This window comes from Triturus cristatus, chromosome 4_2 (genome assembly GCF_964204655.1).
Source record: "Triturus cristatus chromosome 4_2, aTriCri1.1, whole genome shotgun sequence".
Taxonomy (NCBI): domain Eukaryota; kingdom Metazoa; phylum Chordata; class Amphibia; order Caudata; family Salamandridae; genus Triturus; species Triturus cristatus.
Genome location: NC_140586.1, coordinates 154560764 through 154572192, shown reverse-complemented (window position 1 = coordinate 154572192; position 11429 = coordinate 154560764). Strand labels below are relative to the sequence as shown.

Genomic DNA, 11429 nt, shown 5'->3' with positions numbered 1-11429 from the left:
AAAAGCTTGGAATTGATGTTTCCAACCGGAGCGGAAAAGTTGCATCCGAACCCAATGGCGGAAAAAAACAATCTAACGATGGAGTTGATGCCCATGCGCACTGTCGTCCAAGGGAGGAGTCACCTATCTCGTGACCACAAAGGCTTCTTCCGAAGACAACAACCTGCAAGCATCCGAGCTCAACACCAGATGGCGATCTACTATCCTAAGTGTGTGATCTGCAGCTCATATGCCTCGAACAGGTTGTTTTCTGAATCAAATCTGCCTGAACCTCAAAGCTGGCGATTTTAGCACCGCAAACCTTTTATTGATGCCATTTTCAGGAAAAGCAAGATAAGGGACAGAAAAGATACATGCACAGCCTTAGTACTTGCAAAAAGTGCTACAAACACACAATTGTACTGACAGAAGATGGCTTGCTTACAGCTGTAGACACACAGACTCCCATTTTTGATACAAAGACTAAAAGTTGCCCCCCGAGGCGGGAAAAAACAACAAAAAGGCTTGATTTAAGATATTTTTATTAAAACGGGTGTGTCTAGCAGGGAAACGTACAAAATAAATTTGGTCCATCAAAAAACGTTAAGTTAATAAAAAACATGAAATCTGCCAGGATCCCACTTTAAATGGAACCGAGGCACAAATGACAGGACAGGCAGGGAGAGCCGATGGGGCGCCAGGTATGCATCCAACCTCAGAAATACCAGCTGTGGGGGCCAGCAGCACACTTACTTTGCCAATGTAGACCAAAGGAATCCATTCACCTGGGTAACTCTACAGCACCATCAAGATCTGAAGCAGGGGTTAGAGAATCTGAGGTATTCCAAGCGAGGAAAAGTAATGGTTGCTTGAATTAAGGCAGGCACCCAGGAATCTCGTGGACAGGGTCCAAGACAGAAAGGAGTGTGCTGGCATCAAAAAGGTCAGCACACTTTCCAATGGGGCTCTTCTATTTCAAAAGTCAGAGGCAGCTTGGTCCAAAAGATCATCACCAGGTGTGGTCTTGCTAGATTGTCTATACTTCCCATGTCTGTGGCAAATTAATTCACTGCGGCCTTCAACCATAAACCTATAGGGAGGTAATTTCAGCAAACGACTGGTGCATGCTTGTGTCCGAGAACTGAAGCCTGGAGTAAAAGCAAATCAAGCCTTGCTCCCAAGGATTATTGTGACTGATAAACCTGTGATGTGTCAAGTTAAAGCATTTGTGTTGTAAATACAAGCAATGAAAAAAATGTAAAGAAAATCTCCCTTACTTTTACAAAAGATAGACCTGGAAATAAGTATTTCTACACAACTCTACCAGCCAACTACTGACTAGTAGGTTGGTCGGGATTTTTTGAGAAATTTAAATTTACTCGTAAACATCATAGAATGGGCATCCATTAGGATAGGATGCTCACTAGCTAGCTCCTAAGAAGATCAAATACATTTGGACCAACATTCACTTACTGCCCCTAGATCCTCCTCACCTTTGTTCCATTTTCAATAGCTTGCAAGGCTTGACTAAGCTCATTCAGATTCAATTCACTATAGATGCAAACATCCAACTTTCTCACTCACTAAACGACGAGTCTCAAAGGAAAATCAACCTAACACGACTAACATGGGTCAAATAATTAAATCTTTGCGGAATGGATAAAATGCAGTTCACACACCCTAACAGCTTCATTTAACTGTGCCCCATCCCCACCACTCAGCCTGCACTACAGACCTTAATGTTGCGTCGAGAAGGATGCCACCACTCTGTTAGGCAAGGTGATAGGCTGACCAGGGAAGTACTCTGAACCAAGTAACGAGGCAGAAGGCAGTTCTAGTGAATATAAGTCGTGCCTGCCTGTCCGCCCTTCTATCTATCCAAATGTGGAAATGTGTCAGGAGAGAAATACAAGGCTTTGTTCCAGAGTGAGCAGTCTAAAGACATGTCTTGGTCAGGGCCCCAAAAAGCAGCGTCCTTCCTGAAACAATCTGAGTGTGAAGAAAATAATAATTAGCTCACAAGAGTGGAAGCCACTCTTGTACTAGGTGAAAGCTTCAAAACGCCAGTAACACCAACTGTCCAGTATGGAGACAAAGTCACAAAATGTGACGGCTTCCGCCAGTGTCCTGGTGAGTCGAGGTATGTATGTCTTGTGATCGCATGTGTGCGCATCCAGTGCTGGAGTCAGGAGGCATCCATGCTGAATCCAAGGCGATAAACTGTAGGCTCTTACAGCCCGGCAGCTCAATGCAGCACTAACAACCTGGCCCTAATTTTAGGTGTTGCGAATCCCCAGTGCTTGCTCAAGCTCCTGTCGCCTCTGTTGCACCTGTGGGGAAAAGATTCATAACAGTTAGCAACGCATGAAACAGTTATTCTGAACATCGTGTTTTCATCAACCCCATGTGCTTTCTCTGCATTCTCTGTGCCATGTGAGACAACCCAGTCAAAAAATACCTCAACATTAGTGCAGCATACTGAAAACAGTTTAAAATCTGTGATAACACCCAGCGAAAGAAATTAAACATGACATATATACTCGCTGCAGTCCAAGATTTATCAGCGTTCTTGCTTCCACAGCTTCAGACACTCCCCCTAACATCAGGCACCCCAACTCTGTCCTTCCAAGACATCAAGTTATGTCCAGACACTGGAGTTTCCACGTATGTCAAGTAATATCAGGGCAGCGTAGTTCTCAGATGCAAGTCCACTTCGCTTTCATCTAAAAATTCACAAAGTTAAGTAGCACACACTTACCAGTTCTACGAGCTGCAGCAACTGCACACATACACAATCCTACATAGGGTGCAAAGATGTTTCACATCTGCTAGCAACATAGAACGTCTGACAACCAACAGAAACGGACGAAAACCTTTCCTCTAAATAGCCTTCCAAATGGTCAATCTAACAAAAACAAATAGGCAAGTTTTCAGATCGTCCTTCATTGTGTGCTAATTTACAAACATCTTTGTTCTTATTATCCTTAACGATACATTAACAGAATTTACACTTTTTTAACCAATGCCAATTTACAAAGTAACATTTGTTATATTTCATGTCCTCTAAAGATATTAAAACCTACATCTCAACCTCTTGGGTGCTATGGACGAGCTCCAGCACCAGTGCTCAGGACAGTTCCAGCACGTCCTGCACCAGAGGAATTTCCTTTAATTTAATTTAGCCTTGGGAGCTGGGTAAGAGCTTCCCCAGCAGCCGTGGCAATTTTCTTCCTCTGAAGAACAAGTTACTTACCTTCGGTAACGATGTATCTGTAAGAAACATTAGTTAGATTCCTCACCTTAGAATATCCCCAGGCGTCAGGCTGGATCCGGAAAGATTTTTCGTCTGCAATACCCCTAGCGTGTCGCTAGGCGTCGTCTGCGGCTCCGCGTCAGTCGTCGTACTTAGACGCCGCCCTCGCGCGCTGACGTCAGTTCTTGTACATAGCTTTCCGCGCCAGGAACGCAGAGCCATGCAAGAGACTGACACTGGTGCCAAAAAAGTCTAGGGCCCTGAAAAGGATAACCTTAACCCTAGATGTCGGTTCGCATAACGGGGAGGATGGGTGGGTCGGTGAGGAATCTAATGTTTCTTACAGATACATCATTACCGAGGGTAAGTAATTTTTTCGTCTGAAAGAAACACGTTAGTTAGATTCCTCACCTTAGAATAGATACCCCAGCAATACCAACCCCGGTGGTGGGCCTGCGAACCAAGATCACACCAGAAAGTCCTGGGGAACAGAACGGCCAAAGAAGCCGTTTCTCCAGACTTGGCTGTCCAGGCAATAATGCTTGGTAAACGTGTGTAGCGAGGCCCACGTTGCTGCCTGACAGATGTCCTGCAAGGGGACTCCCCGACCCAGGGCAGTCGTCGCCGCCATGGCCCGAGTGGAATGGGCCCTCAGCCCAACAGGAGGTTCCTTTTTAGCTAAGGAGTAACAAGCTTTGATGCACAAAACGACTCACTGAGAGATGGTCCGATTGTGCACCGCCCGCCCCTTCTTAGCACCCACGTAGCCAACGAAGAGTTGGTCGTCCACCCGGAACCGTTTTGTGCGGTCCAGATAGAAGGAGAGCGCACGTTTTGGGTCCAGGCGGTGGAGCCTCTCTTCCTCTTTCGAGGGATGTGGAGGCGGAAAGAAGGTGGGCAGCGTAACAGACTGCCCGATGTGAAAGGCAGTCACAACCTTAGGAAGGAAGGGCGCGTGCAGAGCACAACCTTGTCCGGATGGATAGAAAGGAAAGGAGGCTTAGAAGAGAGCCTGGAGCTCACTCACCCTTCTAGCAGAGGTGATGGCTACCAGGAAAGCAGTCTTAAGCGTCAACAGACGAAGAGGACAATTATGAAGTGGCTCAAAGGGAGCGCACATCAGATATGTCAAAACAAGATTCAAATCCCACTGAGGCATTATGAAAGGGACAGGAGGAAACATGTGAGTAATGCCCTTAAGGAATCGAGAAACAGGGGATTTGAAAAGAGAAGGCTGATCAGGAAGCCGGAGGAAGGCAGAGATAGCAGAAAGATAACCTTTAAGAGTGCCCAGGGCAGAGCCCTGCTGGGCCGAAGGAAGAGAAGAACCTCAGAAAGAGGGGCGGAAAGGGGATCCACAGCCTTTGCTGTGCACCATGCCACAAATTTGATCCACCTACAGGCGTATACCATTTTAGTGGAGGGACGCCTGGCTGCCAGAATCACATTGCACACTTCAGGAGGCAAGCCAAATGGCATCAACTGTCGCCGCTCAATCCCCACGCATGGAGGTGGAGACTGGACAGGTTCAGGTGGAGGACCGTCCCCTGCTGCTGGGACAGAAGGTCCTCCTGAAGAGGCAGTCGTATCGGGGGATCGATTGACAGACTGAGTAGCGCGGGATACCAGTACCTTCGTGCCCAATCCGGAGCCACCAAGATGACTTGGGCCCAGTCGCGCCTGATCTTCCTCAGAACTCTGGGCAGAAGTGATATAGGCGGAAAGGCGTACAACAGACTGCAACTCCACTCGCGACGAAAAGCATCCAGAGCGAGTGCCGCCTTGGAAACTCCAACGCGCAGAACTGCTGACATTGCACGTTCTCTTCGGTGGCGAATAGATCTAACCAAGGCTCTCCCCACTGCCAAAAGAGGCCTTGCGCCACGTCCAAGTTGAGACGCCATTCGTGATCCATCATGCACCGGCAGCTGAGTTAGTCTGCTCTGGCGTTCAGAGAGCCCGCCAGATGCTGAACCACCAGGGTGATGCCCTGATGTTCCAGCCATGTCCAGAGGCACAGAGCCTCCTGACAAAGGGTCCACGACCCCACCCCACCCTGTTTGTTGCAATACCACATGGCGGTGGTGTTGTCCGTGAACACCTGCACACACATCCGGACAACGGGAAGGAATGCCTTCAGTGCAAGTCGGATCGCTCTCAGCTCCAAAAGGTCGATATGGAGCCGAGACTCCGCCGGAGACCAGAGTCCTCTGATCTCCGCCTCCCCCACGTGGCACCCCCATCCCAGGAGGGACGCATCCGTCACCACTACGTGCTTCGTGTGGGGTAGGGAGAGGGATCTGCCGCTGACCCAATCGCGGTTCGTGAGCCACCACTGCAACTGTTTTGCAGTGCCCTCCGAGATCAAGACATGGTCGGACAGGTTGCCCCGATGCTGGGCCCACTGAAACTTCAGGTCCCACTGCAGAGCCCGCATTCGCCACCTGGTGTGATGCACTACCAGGATGCAGGAGGCCATCAGACCCAGAAGCCGCAGCACCAACCTGACCGAAACCCAGGATAGAGGCTGAAAGATGTGAATCAGAGCCTGAATATCCCGGACCCGCTGCTCCGGAGGATAAGCCCGGAATTGCGCCGAGTCCAGAACCGCCCCGATGAAAAGGAGCTTCTGGGAGGGACTCAGATGCGACTTCAGCACGTTGATGGAGAACCCAGCAAATGCAGGAGGTCGACCGTAGTCTGGAGGTGGGAGTCGACTTGCTGGGGCGAGCACGCCTTCAACAGCCAGTCGTTGAGATAGGGGAAGACTGGAACCCCTCATCTGCGCAGATGAGCTGCGACCACCGCCATCACTTTCGTGAACACCAGAGGGGCACTGGTGAGGCCGAAGGGGAGCACCGTGAACTGAAAATGCTCCTGACCGACCGTGAACCGCAGGTAACACCGCCAGGACGGGAATGTGAAAATAAGCGTCCTGCAAGTCCAACGCTACCATCCAGTCTCCTGGATCCAGGGCAGCCAGAACCTGAGCTAGGGTAAGCATCTTGAACCTCTCCTTCCGGAGGAAGGCGTTGACGCTCCTGAGGTCCAAGATAGGGCGTAGGCCCCCTTTGCCCTTCTTGGGAACCAGAAAGTAGTGGGAATAGCAACCACAACCTACTTCTGGACCAGGAACGCTCTCGACGGCCCCCTTGGCCAAGAGGGCTGCAACTTCCTCCCGTAGAAGATTCAAGTGATCCCCCGACATGCGGTGGCATGGCTGGAGGGGTCGTCTTGAAGGGGAGGGAGTAGCCCCTTCGGACGATTTGCAGCACCCACTTGTCCGACGTGATGGAACGCCAGTGGAGTAGGTGATGACGAACTGCCTCCCACTGGCGTGGAATGGGCCTGAAAGCACGGACTAGGAGGGCTTTGAGGCGGTTGATGTGGACTGACCGGCACGTTGACCCCCAGTACCGCCTCGGCGGAATCCACGTCCAGGTTGGTTCTGCGGCCGGTGGCTAGGCGGACGTGAGGGGGCGCCCCTTCCTTGGCCACGAAAGGGACGAAAAGAAGTTTGCGGTCGCGGCCCCGAGAGGCCCGAGGACTTGGCCGTAGCCCGGGAGTCTTTGAAGCGCACCAGCCGCCTTTTCGCCAAAAAGGAGAGTGCCATCAGAGGGCATATCCATGAGGGTGCTCTGGACATCCCCTGAGAAAGACGTGGACCGCAGGCAGGCGTGGCGGCGGAGCGCCACTGTGGTTGACATCGCCCTACCCAGCGAGTCCGTAGTGTCCAGTCCACATCGAATAGCATGTCGCGCTGCAACCCGCCAGTCGGCAAGAGCCTCGGCGAGCCGCGTCCGGGCCTCCTCCGGACACTGGGGCAGCACGTCCTCCACCGTATCCCACAGAGAGTGAGAATAACGGTCCAAGAGGCAAGCGGTGTTCAAGGACCGCAGTCCCAAACTAAGGGAAGAGAACAGCTTCTTACCGAACGGTTCCAGCCTCTTGGATTCCCGATCCGGGGGAGCAGATGGGAATGGATAACCAGGCTCTCGGGCGTGGGGTGTTGGGACAGAAAACTGGGGTCGCCCGGAGCAAGGCGGTGGCGCCGGGCCACGTTCCGATCCACAATAGGTACTGTTGAGGGCTTGGACCAGGTGCCCATCAGAACGTCCACTAGTGCCTCATTGAACTGCAGCAGAGGCTCCGAGGAGCTTGCTGATGGTTGAAGCACTTCAGTGAGGAGGTTAGTCCTCAGGGCCACAGCAGGCAGCTCCAGCCCAAGGGCTTTGGCTGCCTTGCGTAGCACCACGGAAAATGCAGCACCTTCCTCCGAAGCCACAGTCGGAGGAGAGATGAAACCAGTGTCTGGGGAGGTGTCCAGACCACTGGCATCCCCCAGCTCATCTGCCCAGTCTTGAGATAAGTCGGCCTGCATGGCCAGAGGGTCCTCAGACCCCTCCCAGTCGCCCCGTCATCCGATTCCTGATAAACAGGGGGAATAATCGGAGCCGGACGGTAAATGAAATTGTCATCCATCGGCTGCGGTGCCGGACCGGGGCGGAACCGGGGAATGGCGTCGCCCGGAGACAGTGCCGGGGGTGGAACTGGTGTTGGCGCTGGCGAAGGAGGCGTCGTGAGGTCGACCGGCACCGACTGAGATTCAGGCCTGGGGACCTGCGGCGTCAGGACCGAAGTCGACGACAGGGCCGGAGCCGCCAGCTCGCTAGGCCGCCCAGTCGAGCCCGCGGGGCCCAGAGGCGCGCCGGCAGGCGCCGACGGCGGAGCCAGGCCCCTCATGGCCGAGAGGAAGGCACTGCTCTCCGCCAGAGTCGCGTCAGTCCCAGGGACCGGAGGGCATGGGGACGGACGCGGCTCTGGTGGAGCCGCAGGGGTGGTACCACCCGGACCCTCGACAGAGTCGCGCGACCGGCGAGGGGAGTCCGAAGAGCGGTGTCGTCTCTTGGACTTCCTACCATGCTGCGACTTACCCGAAGACTTGGAACCAGACGAGCGGTGATGGTGGCTGCGGCTCTGCGACCGGTCCTTCGACCTCCTCCTGGACCGGGACCTTGAATGAGCAGAGTGTGGGAGCTCGAGAAGCTTGCGGGACCGCTCCCGCCTAGCCTTCGAGGTCAAGGCCTGGCAGTCGAGGCACGACTCCGCATCATGGTCGGCCCCCAGGCAGTTAAGGCACCGGCGGTGGTGGTCCGTCACCGACATCAGTCGGTGACAGGAGTCACAGGCTTTAACCAGGCATCCTACCGGCACCAGTTCGAGTCGAGTAGACAAAAGAGTCCAAAAAGTTTTTGTCAAAAAGTGATTAAAAGGGGTAAGCTCTTCCCGGATCGGCGCTGTCTGGGGCAGAAAAAAGAACCGACGTCAGCGCGCGAGGGCGGTGTCTAAGTACTCAGACGACGTCATTCCGGCGCACAACGACGTATGCGGAGCCGCAGACGCCTAGCGACGCGCAAGGGGTATTGCTGATGAAAAATCTTTCCGGATCCAGCCGGACGCCTGGGGATATTCTAAGGTGAGGAATCTAACTAACGTGTTTCTTTCAGATAGGATTATCACCACGCATGTCGTGTTATGACAATTTCAGAGAAAGTGAAATGAGTGGATTGGCTCATTTCACTTTCACTGCATTGGTGCTCAGGAGCAGATCTCAGCCCTCCAAGCAGCAATGCAGACGATTGTCAGAAAGGGGAATATCTCCCCTTTCCAATGGTATCTTTCCCTAGTGGATCCCTGCTTGGGGATCACTGCAAGAGGGTGATCCCTAAGCAGGGATCCAACCACTAGACGCTAGGGACAATTTTTTAAGTGGAGGAGTTTCCCCCTCACAATGAGATTGTGCTCTCCCCCCCCACCCTCAAGCATCTTGCTACCCCCCCCCCCGCGAGTTGATTGGAGGTTTTTATCTTTTACCTCAAGTCTGCCCACCCGGGGGGAATGGGTCGTGGACAGAAAACCCAACAGACACAAGGGATTGTTTTTTGGGTACAAATTGTGGGGGTGGCCCTCCCAGGGTTCAGGCCTAACCCCCACCCAAATAACACCCAGCATTTTGCAGCCACAATTTTGTTTAGCAGCCAAAGAATACGACAAATATGTCTGCGACATCCTGGGGGGTGTGATGGATATATCCGGTGCCCAACACACACCCACACACCTGTTTCCAATTCAAGGCACACAACCCAATCTATTTCACTCGTTTCCCTAGACCCCAGATGAACAAGTTACTTACCTTCGGAAACTATGTATCTGTAAGAAACATTAGTTAGATTCCTCACCTTAGAATATCCCCAGGCGTCAGACTGGATCCGGAAGATTTTTCGTCAGCAATACCCCTTGCGCGTCGCTAGGCGTAGTCTGCGGCTCCGCGTCAGTCGTCGGCGTCGTGCGCCGGGATGACGTCGGAGTACTTAGACGCCGCCCTCGCGCGCTGACGTCAGTTCTTGTACATAGCCTTCCGCGCCAGGAACGCAGAGCCATGCCAAGACCGACACTGGTGCCAAAAAATAAAATCTAGGGGCCTGAAAAGGATAACCTTAACCCTAGATGTCAGTTCGCAGAACGGGGAGGATGGGTGGGTCGGTGAGGAATCTAACTAATGTTTCTTACAGATACATCGTTACCGAAGGTAAGTAACTTGTTCATCTGAAAGAAACACGTTAGTTAGATTCCTCACCTTAGAATAGATACCCAAGCAATACCATCCCCGGTGGTGGGTCTGCGAACAAAGATCACACCAGAAAGTCCTGGAGGACAGAACGGCCAAAGAAGCCATCCCTCCGGACTTGGCTGTCAAGGCAGTAATGCCTGGCAAACGTGTGTAGCGAAGCCCACGTTGCCGCCTGACAGATGTCCTGCAAAGGGACACCCCGTCCCAAAGCAGTAGTAGCCGCTGTGGCCCGAGTAGAATGGGCGCGCAGCCCAACAGGAGGGTCCTTTTTTACCAAGGAGTAACAAATTTTGATGCACAAAACGACCCACCGAGAGATGGTCCGTTTGTGCACAGCTTTCCCCTTCTTAGCACCCACGTATCCAACGAAAAGTTGGTCGTCCACCCGGAACTGCTTTGTGCGGTCCAGATAAAAGGAGAGCGCACGTTTTGGGTCCAGACGGTGGAGCCTCTCTTCCTCTTTGGAAGGATGCGGAGGCGGAAAGAAGGTGGGCAAGGTGACAGACTGCCCAAGATGAAATGGAGTCACCACTTTCGGAAGAAAGGAGGGACGAGGCCGAAGGACAACCTTGTCCGGATGAACAGAGAAAAAAGGAGGTTTTGAAGATAAAGCCTGGAGCTCACTCACCCGTCTAGCCGAGGTGATGGCTACCAGAAAAGCAGTCTTGAGCGTCAGCAGACGAAGAGGACAATTATGAAGAGGCTCAAAGGGAGCACACATTAAAAATGTGAGAACAAGATTCAAGTCCCACTGAGGCATTACAAAAGGGACAGGAGGGAACGTGTGAGTAATGCCCTTTAGAAAGCGTGTAACTACAGGGGACTTGAAAAGAGAAGGCTGATCAGGAAGCCGCAAGAAAGCAGAGATGGCAGCAAGATAACCTTTCAGGGTGCCCAGGGCAGAGCCCTGCCGGGCCAAAGAAAGAAGAAAGAGGAGAACCTCAGAAAGAGGGGCGGAAAGGGGATCCACAGCCTTTGCTGTGCACCATGCCACAAATTTGTTCCACCGGCAGGCGTATACCGTCTTTGTGGAGGGACGCCTGGCTGCCAGAATGATATCACAGACTTCAGGAGGCAAGTCAAATGGCATCAACTGCCGCCGCTCAATCTCCACGCATGGAGGTGGAGGCTGGACAGGTTCGGGTGGAGGACCGTCCCCTGCTGCTGCGACAGAAGATCCTCCCGAAGGGGCAGACGTATCGGAGGATCGGTCAACATACTGAGTAGCTCGGGATACCAGTACCTTCGTGACCAATCCGGAGCCACCAAGATGACTTGGGCCCGGTCGTGCCTGACCTTCTTCAGCACTCTGGGCAGAAGTGGTATAGGCGGAAAGGCGTACAACAGACCGCAACTCCACTCGTGACGAAAAGCGTCGCCGAGCGAGCGCCGCCTTGGAAATTCCAACGTGCAGAACTGCTGACATTGCGCGTTCTCTTCGGTGGCGAATAGATCTAACCAAGGCTCTCCCCACTGCTGAAAGAGACCTTGTGCCACTTCCGAGTTCAGACGCCATTCGTGATCCATCATGCACCAGCGGCTGAGTTAGTCTGCTCTGGCGTTCAG

General features: G+C 52.8%; 1 protein-coding gene across 1 annotated transcript in view; it reads right to left on the bottom strand.

Annotated features, from left to right (window-relative positions):
* Positions 1 to 504: 504 nt before the first annotated feature.
* The window catches only part of SMARCD1 (SWI/SNF related BAF chromatin remodeling complex subunit D1), a 96848-nt gene continuing 85923 nt past the window's right edge, over positions 505 to 11429 (bottom strand). Inside the window, exon 13 of the mRNA XM_085600878.1 lies at positions 505 to 2309. Coding sequence (XP_085457004.1) covers positions 2256 to 2309 — 54 coding nt within the window. The 3' untranslated portion in view covers positions 505 to 2255. The remainder of the gene's footprint in view (positions 2310 to 11429) is intronic.